Source organism: Alligator mississippiensis, chromosome 6 (assembly GCF_030867095.1).
Source record: "Alligator mississippiensis isolate rAllMis1 chromosome 6, rAllMis1, whole genome shotgun sequence".
NCBI lineage: Eukaryota > Metazoa > Chordata > Crocodylia > Alligatoridae > Alligator > Alligator mississippiensis.
In genome coordinates this window covers 14,546,948-14,564,834 of record NC_081829.1, presented here as the reverse complement: position 1 = coordinate 14,564,834, position 17,887 = coordinate 14,546,948, and the positions used below count along the sequence as shown (strand labels likewise).

The window sequence follows — 17,887 nt, the reverse complement described above, 5'->3', positions numbered from 1 at the left end:
GGTAACAACAGGGAGAAAAAGGCACAAGCCCTGATGCAACAAAGTGATGTCCTACCAGAAAAACCCAAGAGAACTTACTGGTACTCAGAAGGTTTGCTATATTGTGCTCTGAATTTCTGAAGTATCTTTTTTTTCCCCTTGAAATATACAGGAAATAGGATCTGTAACTGTATCAATTTGATATACTATTTATTAATAACAGTTACAGATGTCAAGAGATGGAAATATTAATCCAGTGCAAGAATGATTGCTGAATCACCTTGAAGTAAGAGTACAATAAAGTAAAAATTTAGCACTTGCACTCTTTTGGTTGGAGTTACTTTAGTGAACTAATCAAACAGATGGATAGGAATAAAAACAAGTATATATAATGCAAGTATATAAAATGCAATCCATCCTTCCTCTTCCACCAAAAACATCCCGGAACCAAAAGAGATTATTCAGAATATTAGAAACCTTATTCTGAGTTGAAGGCTCTGAAAAGAACTAGTAAATATCCATCATCTTCTATAGAATAACAGCTGCAGGAAACATCTATGCTCTTCAGCTGTCTCCACTCAACCACCTGCAGAGAGGACCTAATGAGTTGCTTGCTAACTTGAAAGCAAACTCAGGAAAGAAATTTAATTCATCTTGAATTACATGCAGCTCTTTAGGGGTCACTTTAGTTAAAAGTGCCTGAGGTAAGGTAGAAGGAGAATGGCTGAAATCCATCTACGCTTGGCCATCCTGTGCTGAAAACAACATGATGACTTTACTGACTTGACTTTGTTTTTACTGATAGGTCTCATGCAACTGGCAGAAATGAATGTCTGAAAAAATATGAGATACTTACCCTCCTTCAAAGATCTTGATCCTGGCAGGCTCCCCTCTTTTGGTTATGGGAGCATCTTCCTCTGATTTTCCTCTTTTATCCTCTTCTTTCTCAGCTCTAGTTACATCTTTTCGACCTTCACTGGAAAGGAGTGAAGGCAAATGAACCTACCTCCCCGAAAGAGTAAAAGAATCAGTGATTACACATTTTCAATGGCTCTAGAAAAGTAAAAAAACATTCATACAGCAGGCTCCCACAGAAGGAAACCTACCATACATGCTGTTGACTACCATGACTAAAAGTTTGGTAATCAGGACTTACATTTTAAACATGGCCTCTGATTTTGGATCTTGCTCCTTGTTTTTTGTCATGCCTTATTTACACTGACCTCTTAAGAGCAGGGGATGTGGTGTAGATATTTTAAAAGTACCATATACATTAAGAGCAATATAAATGTTATAACAATAGTAATTAATTCACATTTAAGAATCATATTCCTCTTATAAGGTGGGTCAGTATGGGTATCCTCATTTTAACAACTGAGAGACTGAGGTATAGGAGACTAAGTGTTGTGTCTTGGGTCACACTACGAGTGTGTGGCACAGCCAAGGCTAGAATGCAGAACACTACACTTCTAGCTCATCCTTCTATCTTTAGAGTTACCTCCCACCCCCTCCATGGACTACACAAATTACTGGGAAAGATACACATGCAAATACATTTGAACTCAACCTCTAGTATTTTTCTTCAGAAACCTGCATTGTAGTCATATATACTTTTTCTTTATGAACCACTGTTTACTGAGAATTCTTAGGTGACTTCCCTTCCCCAAAAGCAATATTAAGCAAAGTCTCAGTACAAATGTTCACAAATGGGCCAGCAAAAACTGTTTGGCTCCCAAGTTCTTAGAGTGAAGCTTTCTTTTCTTTTCACTGACAAGTCTGTGCCCCTTTTGCTAAAAAAAAAAAAAAAATGAAAGGCAGACGCACACTGAGATGCTATGTAGCAAGACTTCATAATGTATGATGTTTATGCCATGCAGCCCTATGTCTGTCTGTACTAAGACAGTTAATCTCATCTAAGAAAAGCAAGACTGCATCTAGGATGAATGCAAGGAAATTAAATGAAATCTTAGTGACTAAACAGATAGGATCTCATGAAACAACTTGCTTCATATGACGCACACAGTTCTGAATGTGAAAATTTGAGTGTGGCTTTATCATTTATCCTCTGATGCAGCAGTTTGAGAAGGCTGAATTTTTGCATACTTTATTTAGAAGCTCAAAGGCCACCATCCATAGCAATGGAAGTCAGTAAGGGGAAAACACGACTTCAGGGAAAACTATTTCTACTAATACTCCCCTCTCCTACTCCATGGACTCAAAATATGCTCTTAAAGATCCACAGACAAGGTAACCCTGGAAGACCCATCATATCCAACTGTGGTACCTTCACTGAAAAGCTAACAGGATTCATTGCAACTATCCTGAAACTAGTTGTCACTTAAATAACATTTTTTCTGCAGGACACAATAGACTTCCTCAACACAATACAGATCCTTAGTCACCGCCCTCAGAAAACCATGTTTACAACTATCAATGTCACCAGCTTTTATACCAGCATCCCACACTGTGAAGGCACAGCTCCCTGCCTGAAATACCTATGAGAGTGTGGATCATACAAATCATCCACTTCATCCTCACCCACAACAACTTCATTTTCAACCACTGACGCTTCCTCCAAACCATAGGCACAGCAAACTATATGCACAAAGACAGCCCTTCAGTAAGCCACACTCTTCATGAGCTTCTCCATGAGTCTCCCCATTTGTAAAGGAGTGAAAAGTGCCACAAACCATGTTTTGGCTTCTTTGACTATGGGATGTTGTTCCAAGAAGGACTGCTAGGAAGAGATGGGATCCACCTGACAAAGAGAGGGAAGAACGTCTTCGCAGACAGGCTCCCTAACCTAATGAGGAGGGCTTTAAACTAGGTTTGCCAGGGGATGGAGGCCAAATCCCTGAGGTAAGTAAGTATGGAAATGGGTGACCTGGAGGAAACAAGCAAGAGGGGGCAACTAGGGGAGGCTTTCTCATTCTTCCTGAAAAAATAGGGCAATCAGCTAGTTACCTCAAATGTCTGTACACAGCCTGGGAAACAAGCAGGAAGAACTGGAAGTCCTTTCACAGTACCAGAACTATGATGTGACTTGAATAACAGAGACTTGGTGGGATAGTTTGCATGACTGGAGCGCTGTCACGGATGGGTATAAACTGTCCAAAACGTATAGGCAGGGGAGAAGTGGAGGGGGAGTTGTGTTTTCTGCAAACGAGCTGTATGATTGCTGAGAGCTCTAGTATGAAACTGGAGATAGGCCTGTTGAAAGTCTCTGGGTTAGAGTCAGAGGGGAGAGCAACAAGGGTGATGTCATGGTGGGTGTCTGCTATAGACCACTAGGTCAGGAGGATGAAGTAGATGAGGCTTTCTTCAAACAGCTAGCGCAAGTTTCCCAAATCACAGGTCATGGTTCCCATGGGGGACTTCAGTCACCCTGACATCTGCTGGGATGGCAATACAATAGTGCACAGGAAATCCAGACAGATTTTGGAGAGTGTTGGGGACAACTCCCTGGTGCAATTGTTGGAGAGGCCAACTAATGGCCATACTCTTCTTGACCTGCTTCTCACAAGCAAGGAAGAATAGGTGGGGACTGCAGTGGTGGATGACAACTTGGGCAATAGTGACCACAAGATAACTGAATTCATGATCCTGAGGAAAGGAAGGATGGAGAGCAGCAGAGTAAGGACCTTGGACTTCAGAAAAGCAGACTTTGACTTGCTCAGGGAACTGATCGGTAGGATCCCCTGGGAGGCCAGTCTGATGGGGAAAGGAGTCCAGGAAAGCTGGCTGAATTTTAAAGAAACCTTACTGGGGATACAGGAATGAACTATCCCGATGTGCAGGAAGACTAGCAAGTCTGGCAGAAGACAAGCTTGGCTTAGCAGGGAACTCTTCAGTGAGCTAAAATGGAAAAAAGGAAGTAGAAACTTGGACAAACAACTAGGGAGGAGTATCAGAGTCTCTCTCAAGCATACAGGGATGAAGTCAGGAAGGCCAGAGCACAATTGGAGTTGCAGCTAGCAACAGATGTGAAAGGTAACAAGAAGGGTTTGTACTTGTTGTCAGGCCTAGACAAACTGGAGGACTGGACTCAAAAAAAGGTCATGAAATTCAATAAGACAAGGTCAAAGTCCTGCACTTAAGATGAAACAATCCCATGCACCAGTACAGCCTGGGGACTGACTGGCTAAGAAAGGGACCTGGGGATGACAGTGGACAAGAAGCTGAATATGAGCCAACAGTGTGCCCTTATGAAGAAGGCTAGCAGCATATTGCATTAGTAGGACCACTCTTGCTGGTCCCATACTCTCAGCTTCTCAGTAGGCTCCTGGACCATTCCCTGGGTCTCTAGGAACCTCTTCCTCCCTTTAGTTCCTCCTCAACCCTCCTGATAGCTTCATTTGTCCTCTCTGTGGTGGTGCTCCACAGCTGCAGTCCTCCTGCAGCGGTGTTCTCAGCAGGCTTCAGATCTTACTGCTGGGCTTACCTGCTATAAGCCCAACCATCCTCTTGAGTCAGGTGACCCAACCTAGCCTCACCTGTGGGCTCCCTGGGTCAGCTGACTCATGATTAGCCCTGGCCCACACCTGCCAGCAGCTTCACAGGCTGCCTCACCCCTGCCACACTAAGCAGCTTTCTGAGTTGCCAGGAATACACTCCACCTTATCTTGACCAGTAACCTGGATATTAAAAGGCTAAACTTAAAATTTCACTTGCACTAAACACCTCATCAAAATCACTTATGTATTTGTCACTAGGTCAATGTATCTCCATTGAAATAATCCTAGTTTATTTGCACCAGTTAACTAAGCTAAGTTGTTTTCTAGGTGAATGATGCACTTACACCAGAAATGTAAATTTTACATAAAAATGTAAAATGCAAATGTATCTAAATTGTCATAAACTCCTTAATGTACATCTGGTCTTAATTTTTAAGGTCTCAGCTAAAAATGTTTTGAGTCTCTTTGGGGTAAACCATATGTAATGTACTGGTATACATGCTGGTATACCAACATGCAGGATTAAAACCTAAATAATTCTGTCTAGATTTTAACCTATGACTTCAGGGTTATAAATACTTTAAACCCCATACTGAGGTCATCCTCCTCAATGCAACCTAAAAGCACTACTAGGCATTCGTAAATGCCCACATCTCATATCAAATTCAGAAGAAGTGTGGATGCTCTACCTTTTTCAGAATGAAACCCACAATGTGTATAGCGCTTTTAACTATTATCCTTTGGGAGTAAAGATGAAATCTAAAATAATTATTATTATTATAATAGATACATAATTCTCTATCTCTTGATTCCCTGAAATGCCATCCTTGGGATATCTGCACTGAGTAGAAATAAAGACACACTGAAATACTGCATCTCTAATGTGGATTTCAAGGTATATTTATAAGGAGCAGCAGCAGAAATTATGATAAATTCAATACTCAGAGTTCACTTTGTGATTCAGAAATAAAATGAACAATCCATCAGTATAAATTGCCATGAAATGAGCAAAATTGCAAAATCTTTAGAGCAGTTCTGTTTGCTAATATACATGATCACGACCTGGGTTAAGAGGGATTTGTGTGGTTTTGCACCAATAAAAAACAGTAACAAGATCTGCTCTTACACACTTCCCAGCATCAAAACTAGGGGAAAAGCATCATGAAATAATCCATAGCATCTTCTCTAGAGCCTTGGGCCCATGTGGTAGCTCAAGGACTTTAATGGGGCCCTGCACAGGTAAAATAGCTGACAACCTTCTGGTATAATTCAATAAGAACTGAAAACTGCTGTCTTCTTTCCATTAACTCTCCAAACAGTGTAGAGCCACATGTGCAAAGGTTTTAAAGCCTCAAAATGAGATGGGTGCCTAGTGTAGCGGGATATACAAATGCAGCTGCATCAAGCACATAAATCCCTAGTTATAGACACTTCTGAAAATCCTAGTACATGTGTTTCTGCAACTTTAGGTGACTAAATACCTGTGTAATCTGGCCTTTAAAGCTATTAAGTGTTCAGCTCCCCTTTTGATAAATATAGGATAGGTAGATTATAGTCAGAATCTCATTATCTGAAACATCCCAGTTGATTTAGCGTCTTTTTTATTAATAATATGCAAAACATAAGGAATTCAATAAGCATTTATCTATAAAAGTGCTATTTCAGAAAGGCAAGTTTATGTGTAATTTTTGTGGCCAAGTATGTTCTTACATGAGGGTGATCACCAGATTAATAGAAACTGAACTATAGAAAAAATACTGTCATGCCATAGAGGAGTCTTGCATTCTTTTGTCTTATACTGTGTTTTATGTTTTCACTCAGGAAATCCCAGTAAGAGCAAGTACTCTGCAAAGTGATGCACCTAGCAGTCTTTACTAAACTAAATCCATTACTTGCTAATTCTTCCTTCTCCCGCCCTGACCCACACAAATATAATAGGAGAAAAATAAATCATTTTCTTACCTCAGTCATTTTTGGCTTCCTGGAGCTGGACGGTACGAGCCTGCCTGACTCTGGACGTGGAGCTGTAGCCATGGTGTAGGTTTCTTTGCTCACCTTCTGCTTGGACCTCAGGAGCGAGAGGGCTGCTTTAGTGGATATACCTGGTAGATTGGGATTATACAAGCTAATACACCAGCTGGCATACACTGAGGACCTTCGGTCAACTTGCTGGATATGATTTGGCTTTATGTAGTTTAAATAGCACCAACTGACATTAGTGGTTGTGTGGAGACTGGGGAACTGCAGTACCTTCTTCATGTCTGTACCTTCTTGAGACTTCATTGCACTTTGAGTTGCATCTGATTGAGGTGCAGGACTCGGAGGGTTTGGTGGGAGATGCTCCGCCAGCTCTTTGGAATCTTCCTTCTTTACTGTCTGCAAAGGGGCCTTGCTGCGGAGCTGCTTGCCACCTGGCTGCTTGTACTCCTCCAGTGCCTCAAAACTTGAAGCACCTGAATGGGGCAAGGCTGGCTGCAAATTACTTGGTATTTCCTTTGGCTCTGACTGCTCCAAGGATAAATTAGGTGGAGTTTCTACCTCGACTCTGCCTTGGCTCTCTGCCAGAAAGTGAGATGTGTCCTGCTTTTTTCCTTCCTCTATTGTACCAGGTGGTTTCACCACTTCTAGCTTTTCTTCCACTTCAGACACTTCTTCCTCTTTCACTCTTTTCTGCTGCTGTGTTTCCATTGTAAGCTCCAAGCTACCAGCTGGAGACAACATCCGCTTGCTTCCACTGACTGTTGATGGGCCCCCTTCTAATCCCAGGACACTTTCTGATGGGGATGTGAGTGGCATATAGCCTTTCCTTTCTGGCAATGGTAATGGCACTCTCAAGTATGGACTCTGGAAGATGCTCCTCTGATCCTCTGTGATCATCTGTGCCAAATCAAAACCTATTCCATGGACATCAGCACTGCAGACCAGAGTGCTCTTGGGCTGGCGATCATCAAATTTTGGAAGGACAATAGAAGATGAACTACACTGCGACTGGGTGACAAGGATCTGAGAGAGAGTTGTGTACATCGCGCTCCCATATGATGGCATGTTAGTCTGAATGCGAACAGGGACTACGAGCGATACCATAGGATCGACACGTGTGGGGACCACAAGCTGAGACGTGGAGGCTGACACTGAAGGGCTTGTCGTGCAGGTCAAAGGATGTAATCCAGTGTCAGGGCTGAACTGTGTGCATGGGGAAAGGCTGGAGGTCCCTGCTGGTGGAAATAAACTGGATTTGAGCTGTGGCAAATGGCTGCTGGCTTCCCCTGGCAACTGGAGGGCAAACTGAGACTGGAGAGGCAGAAAGAATGCAGAAGGGATTGGTGAGGAGCTGGGGTAATTCACAGGGAGGAATGAAGGGTGTTGCCTGAATGGCACCTCGGCTGGGTGTGCCATCAATGGAGGGGCAATGTGCAGCTGGCCTGGGTGGAGAAGAGCTTGCTGGAGAGGAAGCGGTGGTGTCTGAAATATAGAGGGAGGAATCTGAGGCATCGTAAATTGAGCAGAGAGGATGTCAGACATGGTTTGAGTGGCAAAGAGCTCTGCAGACTGCGCTGGCTGTGGCAGAATATGCTGGTAGGGGAAGAGAGAGACTTGAGGGGACATGTACTGTTTTTCATGCAGTGCTAGCTGTGGTACTGGATGATGGAGCACCTGCAGAGTTTCAGTGTACGGCTGGCTGTATGCTGGCGGAGGGCTGTCTTTTGGCTGACTCTTATCAGTTGAATAGCCACCGTGTGAGGATAAAGAGGATGAAGATGTAGGTTGATGGGGCAGACTTGTGGCAGGAGATTTACTGGAAGAAGGCAACGGTTCTTCTGTCTCTTGCCGTCCTTTTGGGGCTGGGTCTGGTTCATGCTCTGGATGCCTGGTGAGAGATGCTTGCCTAACCAGAAAACACTTCCTTCTCTCCTGTGGAGTTGAAGAGACTGAAGGACCAGGTGCTGACGCAGAAGTGGATGACAAGCTCCCATAGTCAAATGATTTACTGCGTGTCTCTGACATCTGTGAAGTGTGGGACACGTTAGGGGTCTGCTCGGAAGCAGATCTTCGCATTTCCCTGGAATGATGATGGTGGGTTGGTACCGTCAACATGTGAGAGCCTATGCCTAGAGGTTTCATATGGGATTCAGAGGACTGGCTGGTCATCTCTGACTTACTGTATTCTTCACGATCAAATGAAATGGAATGGGTGGAGCCATGGGATATACTGCTTTCCTGACTTGGGCTTCTTGTGAGAGATACTGACTCAAAACTGGACTCTCCAGAAGACTGAGCCATTTCTGCCAGCCGAAGCCTTTTCTTTTTCGGTGGAAGTTTTTCTGCAGGAAGTTGGGACAGTGTTTGGCTTCTCTGGGGCCACTGAAATTCTTCCGTTTTTTCCACCTCTTTAGGAGGAGGCTCAGGCTCATTTTCTGGTCTATCAGGCTCTTCAGTGACCAGAATTTCAGGGACCTGGATGTTGGGTTGGCGTACCAGCTTTGGCTGCAGGGAATGAGATGGTCGGCTGTGTTGTGGTGCTGACTGAGATGAGTACTGCGATAAAGGCTTTTCTTCTTCTAAGCCACTCAGCTGTTCTATAGAGTCTGACTTCTCAAAGGAACTTGTATGCTGGATGACAGATATCTCTTTTGAGGTTGTTCTTCTCTCTTTGCCTTCTGTACTAGAAGCTGTTTTTGTAGTCCTGGAGTGAAAGCCTGTGCTGACCTCAGAAGGTGGTATGGATTTACCTGGATCTGCTGGTGACTTGATAGATTCACGGGTTAAGTTCAAAGCAACATCAGATGATGCTCGACTTGCAAACTGACTTAATGATCCACTGCTGGAGGAGGGAGTTTCAGAAACCTCAAAAGCTGGGGGGTCCTCATCATCACCAAGACTCTTCTCTTTCCGTCTTTTTCTGAGTGGAGTGAGTTCCAAGCTGGTCCCTAGCTTGTAATGCATCATTTGTGGCCAGGAATCAGGATCCACAACATTTTTCTCAGTTTCTGAAGAGGTATGAGAGCTAGAAGAACGAGACTTGGAGATCTGAAGTTCTGAACAGTAATATTTTTTATGGGCTTCATAATTATCCCTTTTCTTGTACCGAGCACCACATATATTGCATTCATACATGAACCCTTTCACTTTCTGTCCCTTCCTTGACTTTTTGGTAACATCGCTTTCCTTGGATTCCTGTTCCTCAGCAGGTTTAGAAACAGTTTCTTTGCTTATTGAGCTAACTTCCTCTGAACCATATTCCACTCCCAGAGGTAGCTCAATAGCCGGCTGTCGTTTTAGCATTCGAGGGTGTGAAGAAAACACTTGGCTGCGACTTACGACATCAGGCTCCATGATGTGGTCATCAAATGAGTAACTACCTCTAAAAGTATGAGGGGAGCTTATAGTGCATGCAGCAGAAGGCATTGAGTGGCTTCTTAGAAGAGGCACTGTCTCTGTGGCACTGTGGGATTGCTGAAGTGATAACAATGATTGTTCAGGCTTAATTTTTTCACCATGGGATGCTAATGATTTTGATGCATCCAACTGGCTACTGGAACTAGACTTGATATCAAATTGAAATGGTTCTCTATATACACTAGACTTTGGAGATTCAATGCTGCTACGTCTAGATAATGAACTTCTTCTAGGCTTAACACTATCTATTTCACTGGTATCTACAACAGCTTCATTAATTGTGATTAGCTTAGTGATGTGTTCAATAACCTGTGTTCTAGGCACAGACAACGGTACCATGCTAGGTTTATCTTCAGTAGACAGGTGTGGAAACCCCGGGGTCGTAGTTGCAGATAACATTGCAGTCCTTTGTCCAATTCTCCCACATTTCCCAAAAATAATTTCTGCATAAGATTTTGCATTTGTATTTGGTGGGCTGATTTGCTGTTCTGCACTTTCTGATCGTGAGAAGTAGCCGGACTCTGTACTCCCTTTGCTCCCAGGGCTAAGAAAAGCCTGCTCATCTATCACCTTCTTCCTTTCACTTAATCGGAGTGCAAGCTTCTGTTTTATTGTATGTGTATCTTCAGATTTATGGCTCAAAGCATGGTCTGATGATGGCTCCACAAACTGGGTGCTGTCTTCAAGAGACTGAGACATACTGGAATGGGATAATGAACACCGGTCATGGCTCGAACCCTGACTTCCTGCACTGTACAAACTACTAGATAACAGAGTGTGCTTTTGCCTGGGAGATAGCTCTACTGAATGACCTGACATTGTACCTGTCTCATCTTCTGAATCTGTACTTTCTCCTTCAGTAGGCTCTTCAAATTCCTCCCCACCAATCCTTTCCATTTCCAAGCTGGAAGGATACATCTCTCCTCCCATTCCTGAAGCCAGCCCAGCTTTTATTCTATGCGCATGAGACTTCCTATGTTTATACAAATTACTCTTAGTCTTAAAAGAAAAGCCACATGGAATGCAAGGGTATGGGCGCTCACCCGTGTGCGACCTGATATGTTTTTGGAGCACACTTGGTTTTGCACAAGGTCTGCTGCAGTACTGGCAAATGTATTTGCCTGGCTTCTGAGGTTTCTTTTCCTTCTTGTGCACTTCCTCAGTTTGTTTTAAGGAAACTTGGGGAGGACGAGGAATAAAGACTTTCTGAATGGACGGCATGTCCTCTCCAGGAATGATTGGTGAATGGGAAGGTATGAGCTGACCAGGATGAGAATGAAGTCCAGTTGACGAAAAAGAGCTGGAGGGACCAGGTCTTGCTGGATCTACTAGCTGCCATGTGGGCCCTTCAAGGGCATGCTCTGGTTTTCCAGGAGACATAAATGCTGGTGACAGCGGATGCTGCTGAAGCTGTGAAACGTGGGAAGGATGTTCAAAAGAGGAAGGCTTGGGTTGTTTCTGATGTCCAGTTTTCTCCTGAGATTCCTCTCTTGGAATCGGCAAAGAACCAGAAAAGTGCTGCTGCGATATGATGTCACAGAGGGGGGGTCCTTGCGAAGAAGCAGAGCTGCCCTGATACGTAGCTGCAGATGTAATACTGGTTTGGAAAACCTCTCCTTTGGTAAGCCTCTTCCTTGGACTTTCTTCCGCCTTTTTTGTGCTCTTCTGGCTTTGTTCAGGATCCATGACCTTAAAAAGGGTCTCTGAATGCTATTTTGGGAAGGTTTTGGCAGGCTTCATTTACGAATAATAAAGGTCTCCTCTGTAGATTCCCTGCTTTGCCTGCATTTGCTATAAAACTGGAGCCACCAAGAGATGGTTGTTGATTTAAGATTTTACTAAAGTGTCACTAGTTGCTATTTGATTCAAAAAAAATGTTTCAGGGTCAATAAAGTTCACATTGGTAACACATGACAAACTACTTCAAAGAGAGAAAACTTTCCGAAACTTTTAGTCCAAATATTTTCCTTGTGAACTTGGTTAAGGCTTTAAACCTTGCCATTTTATTTCAGTTGACAGTGGCAAGCCTTCAAAGTCAAGAAGCAACCCACAATGTGTCTCTTGTTTGTTATGCAAACCTTTGAAAACTTGAGACTTTAGTGCTCATCTCATAATCATCTTTTTTCCTTTGCAAGGAAAATAACACTGAATGGTGTGTGTTCTTCTTGTCTTCGTGCTCCTCACTTTTGGGTTCAAAGGCCGCCAAAAAATATATCCCACATTTCTGTAATTACACCAACCAAGAAAAAGACACACACACAAAAATTACTGCAGCATTCATATTTAAAATAACTAGATAGTCATACTTGTAAAAGATAACAGTATACATTGCACACAAAAGAAAAATCATAGTATTTCATAGTCTAATAAAAGATATTGCATCCCAAAGAACCTTGCCTGCCTTGGTATTTCAACAAATTCTTACCAATTTTTGGACATAATATTTAGTAGTAATCTAAATGTTACTCTTGTGAAAACTGAAAGAGCTGTTCTGTTTTTAATATACCCAGGTCCAGGCCAAGTAACAATAAGTGAAAATGAGGGACACAAATAACCTGAAATCTAATCAGCTTTAAACAAATGGTTTAAAAGTCATTTCAGAACCTACATCTATCTGACCCCAGACCTCTGCCAGGCTTCATGGTGTTACAGTCATTTTCTGATCTAATTGGTAATAGAGAAGAAACCGTGAAATCAAACTATATACAAAGAGCTGCCAAATGCTACAAATAAATTGGCTTAAAAAAATCAAGAAAAATATCTTTATTTCTCAACTTCTAATAAGACGCAATAATTGTAGGTGTCCCTTGTAATGCCAGCAACTAAAAAAAGGCATATATGATGTTTTTACTAAGTGGATCAGGCTCTTTTAATTCCTTGAAATCATTTTCCTAAGGGATAACAAGGAAGGGTCATTCCCCATATGTCCCATAGGAGGTGCTCAAACTGGCATTTAGTGCCATACAGTGTAAATTCCAGACTGATGGACCTGCTGATATGAACATCTCATTGTAGACTGTGATAACATTGCTTAGCTTCTTACCCTTGAAAACTTAACTCTAGCAGACCATAATCTCATATCCATATACATTAACATAACTTATTTACATATAATGTTTTAAGAACTGTGGGCATATGAATGTGTAAACTAGCAGGGACACCTCACTTTAAGGTTCTTCATCATTCTTCTTGGCAAGTACACCCTATCAGTGCAATCCTTTTTATAGTCCTGGACATTTCCCAATCTCTCTGTTCTTTCAATAAGTACCGTAATTCACAATGACTTACATCCAAGTTTATTATAAAGTAATAGAAAGGCTTGTCTAACAGGCAGGAGTTCCATCTTTCTTCAGAAGTGAATGCCTGTACATGTCAGGATAAGGACAGAACTTGGCTCACTGAGTTTTCAGTAGGTCACAGGATACTAAGGACTAATTCAGCTCTTTTGGAGCATGCCTCCAAGAACCTTTCCCATCACTAGGGACAAGTGCACTGATGCTATTCCAGAACCTCCCCCCGACTCTAAATATTATGAATGGAAGATAAATCTCTCTCCCAATTTCAATATCTCTGTGTGGTTCATATTCTGAATCTGTGGGCTGCAATTTTTTTAACTTGAGTGTTTAAATTAGTCGCCTAGGTAAGAAGGCTGATTGTATACAAAAAGGAACCTTTTTAATATTAAACCTGAACATGAAACGACATTAACCTACTGAATTTGTTGACAGCTGAAAGTTAGCACTGAGGACATCTAAAGGCTGCTTTGAAATAGCAGAGTTTCTCAGAGAGATAGGAGAGAAAATACCCATGAAACATCCATGAAAAGCAGGAGCTGTCTGTCTTAGGACTTTGTTACACATTAATTTTAGGTGGCTCAGGGAGCTCTTAACCCCTGGAGTTAGTTGGGTTGGACATCTATTATGATATGTAAAGGATGGACATTGATTACGATGTGTAAACTAGTTTAAAGTACACTTTAGGCATCTTAAAGTTACACCACTGCAAGGCAGGTTTATCTCTCATCCGTGTTATCCAGCTCATGTTCGTTGAATGTGTAGGCACTCTCCAGAGATAAGCCACCCAAGTTTTAGTCCTCCAGCATCCCAGGATTCAGTGTTTCTTCCCCTCACCCTCCCATTCTGTGTGGACAATTCACAGCTGCAGCTCCTAATCAGGTCCCTGCTCACCAGCCCTCCAGTGGCAAGTCACAGCTGTACAGGTCAGAGACAGGTTTTTAGCCTGAATGTGCAACTACTCTAAACTCCAACTAACACTAACACTGGTCAGCATTTGAGAAGGTTAAAGAGTAATTTGTAACAAGGCCCTTAAGTAAAGGCAATTAGCACATACAATTTACAGTGACGTAGAATGGAAGCCCCTTTTCATTTCCATGTACTGCAATGCAAATCTTTCATCCTGAAGTAAACCTAAAATAATGTCTCATTACAAGGAGCTTCCATTTATTTTAATATGACATCTTAATCTGAATGTTGCTAAGTAAGAGTGATCCAGCCCGGGGCACATGGAACATGTTTGCATGCAAGTAAAGCATAAACAGTGCTGAGCTAGATGGGGGTTTCCATCTGCATTCCTGAGAGTATGGCCCACACCAGTCCTAAACTCACTGCTGAAAATGAGGCAGCAAAAGTTTGCTTAGCAGAAGATTGTGTATTAACTGAAGAGTGTATTAGTTAACATTAAAGGAAACACTTTTTCTCTAGACAGAACCTATGTGAAATGGCAACCAATGATTTCTAGCTTTTTACTGCTGTGCACACAGGATTACACTAACCATTTCTACCTCGTTTGCTGCCCATGCATTCTGCTCATACTTGAGTTAGAGTTTCACAAGCTTCCAGTGCATGCTTAGCACCATGGAAAATAATCTCAAACTGATAAGGATACTTAGATTTATTTAAAGGTTTGTTCCTCACATCTAAGTAAAACTGGCCACAGCTACACAAGATGCTGACTGTGCAGTCATTGCTGCACAGTCATCAAGTACTTGTATAAACACATACTAAATGATTGTGCAGTAACCCGAGTTACTACGCAATAGCGCCAATGAATGGCTTTTCTGTGACACTGATGGCACAGTAGACTAAGACTACTGCACAGTAACATCACATCACGGTTTCTGCCATGTGATGCTACTGCACAGTCAGCACCTTGTGTAAACATGGCCACTTACAAGTAAATGTAAGACTAAGACTGTCTATGCCCAGACCCTCCCATTAGTCAGCTCAGTCAGAAATCGCACAATTCTTAGAAGAGTTGAAGATTAACAATGGGATCTTTTCACATGTATCACCATTATCTGGAGTAATTTCTAACTTACACAAGTGTGTTTCAGTTTTGTCACAGCTGCCCCTCTGTGATGCCGTCATGCCAACAAATTCTGGGGGAACAGAACATTATTTTAGTCACCGACCTGTCAACAGGTTCACATTTGCAGTGCACAGATGCATCGTAAGAGTGTGAACGGAAAATGCTAAAAGTGAAAGTAACAGATGCAGGTCTCAGGCTTCCAAAAATCAGAATCAATTCCAAGGTGATTTCTATGCTTTAGTTAATACCCTGCATGCATTTCCAACACCAGTTGATGTCATTCTTCAGAATTAAAGAAAGTTCAATAACAGAAGCTATAACATGACCTTTTGTTTAAAATCAGTGCTCGATGCCCAGAATATCAGTACAGTTCAGTTTACTAAAAGAAAGTGATGAGTAAATTATCTCTTCCACTTGCTCAGACACATGCATTTAAAACTTTCCACCACAACATTTTGCAATAGGCCTGAAAAGCAAGTTAGAATTTTGTTTCTTTCTGTCTGCTGTGATCCACCTCTGTGCATAATGCCTTCCTTAGGATTGGGTGTAAGATTTAGAGATGATATAGTGTGTCGTTCCAAATATTTGGGCTACCACCTATTTCCCGTGATGAAAAAGGGTACACCAGTGGCTTAACCTTATTTCATCTGAAAGCACCTAAGTGATACATAATGGCATAAGAGCAGTTTTTGACACTTACACAGAGCTTGGATTCAATTTGCAATTGTGTTGCTGCGCTTGCCCTATGCTTCCCTTCTAAGTATGCTCAGAAGCCTCCACTCGGGCTGCACAGATTCCAAAGCAGAATAAAGTCAGCATGGGTTGCCCGTAATTCTGCGCAAGTCCCCAAAACATTAATATTAGAAAAATCATGGCTAGAAGGCACTTAGCATTAGAAAGAGCAGAGGGAATTTCCAACTTCACAGCTCAATATTTAGGCCTTAGAGTGATGTAGCCATGTTAGTCCAGGAATTATGTAAGAAGTAAGGATTTCTTAGGGTGATATCTTTTACTGGACCAACTGCATAGTTTGCATAGAATTAGACAAGCTTTTGATTGCAAAACATTCTTCATGTTGCACTCGAAAGTCTGTCTAACCCCATCCCAACTATGCAGTTAGTCCAGTAAGAGCTATAACCTTAAGAAACCCTTGCCTTTCAACATGGGCATATTCCCAGGGAGTGGAAGATATATACTCTATGCCCCCCTTGCCTAAAGAGAGTTTGTAACTGTAACTTTCTAGCAAGGTTCTTGAAACAGCAGGCCATAGTGTTTGTATACCCTCTTGCCCTCCTCTTAAAGCTGGCCCATTGTGCAGCCAAGAAGAGGAATATATGTGATGCCAGGAAGAGGAGAAGCCAGAGCGTGTGGTTCAGTGAGGCAGACACTGCTATGGAAGGGGGGAGACCTTAGGTTTGGGTCCTGTCCCTTATCGTCCATGTCCTGGGAATTACCCTACTGCTATTTATCCATTCAAGCCAATAATATTAAGTGCAAGTTGCAGAAAAGCTACTGGAGGCAGGGGCCCAAACCCTTTTTTCAGGACAGTATTCACCTCACTTCTCTCAGCCTTGCTCCTTGCCTCCTGGCCCCACAACTCTTGCCTTTTGGCTTCCTAATTGGTGAGCTTCAAGAGATTGGAGGCATGGACTTCCTAGGTGAGAGGTTCTCAATCTTTTCTTTACATGGGAGACCCCCCCCCCCTCCCAAATCTCTTTTGCAAATTGAGAGGCATCCCATTAAAAAAAAATAATTTATTATGGGGCTTATCTACTTGAAGATGGATTGGGGAAGAGGAGGAACAGCCAACAGAGAAGAGCCTGCACTGCAGTGAGTGGGGGCAGGAAGAGTGAGGAGGGAAGAGCCTGTGCTTAATTTATCTCCTCCCTGCCAGCAGCACCCTTCAAAGGCTGTCACAGCACCCCAGGGCTCCAGGGCACCTGGTTGAGAATCACTACCCATGGCTGGGTGATTCAAGCACTTTGCTGGGTGGTAAGAGAAACAGGTTCAAACCCCTTGTATGAAAGGGTGTGCTGATACCTGATACTAGGCAAGTATTGGGCTAAAAGGGGATTATTAAGAAGAGAATTGTAAACAAAACAGAAAGTTCATTATGCCCCTTTATAAATCCATGGTGCATCCACACCTTGAATACTGTGCCCAATTCTGGTCCCAGTACTTCTCAAAAAGTATATAGAAGAACTAGAGAAGGTCCAGAGAAGAGCAACAAGGGCAATTATCAATATAGAGGGGCTTCCATATGGGGAGAGACTGAAGAAACTAGGCCTATTCAGTTTAGAAAAGAGACACTTGAAAGGGAACATAATACAGGTTTACAAAATACTAAATGGTAAATAGAAAGTAAATGGGGATTTATTATTTACTATCTCTCACACAACGCAAGAACAATGAAAAAAGGAACAAGAATATGTTAGATACAATTTTCTAACATACAGCAGCATCAGAGGCTTTCCCTCAACCTCAATTCCTTTTTGCTTTAGGAAAGGGTGAAACAGAGGGGACGTACCATCAACATTACATTATATCAGTGGAGGACAGGTGTAACAAGTCTTGTTTCTTTATCTTTCCATCTTCAGCTAACAAGTGCTTTGTGCATTACGTTTCATTTCTTCTTCTTTGTCCTCCCTGACATAGCATTTATTCTGTACCACTTTCTGGAATAATTAACAAACATTACATCACTGTGGATGCATCTACATGAGATACTG

General features: G+C 42.3%; 1 protein-coding gene across 5 annotated transcripts in view; it reads right to left on the bottom strand.

Moving 5' to 3' along the window:
* Window positions 1-17,887, bottom strand: part of HIVEP3 (HIVEP zinc finger 3) — a 512,034-nt gene that overhangs the window by 102,416 nt on the left and 391,731 nt on the right. For all 5 annotated transcript variants that reach the window (XM_059729649.1, XM_059729648.1, XM_059729650.1 and 2 more), the window contains 3 exons: window positions 15,169-15,228; window positions 6,396-12,054; window positions 836-981 (listed from right to left, as the gene is read on the bottom strand). In XM_059729649.1, coding sequence (XP_059585632.1) covers window positions 836-981; window positions 6,396-11,516 — 5,267 coding nt within the window. In that variant the 5' untranslated portion in view covers window positions 11,517-12,054; window positions 15,169-15,228. The remainder of the gene's footprint in view (window positions 1-835; window positions 982-6,395; window positions 12,055-15,168; window positions 15,229-17,887) is intronic.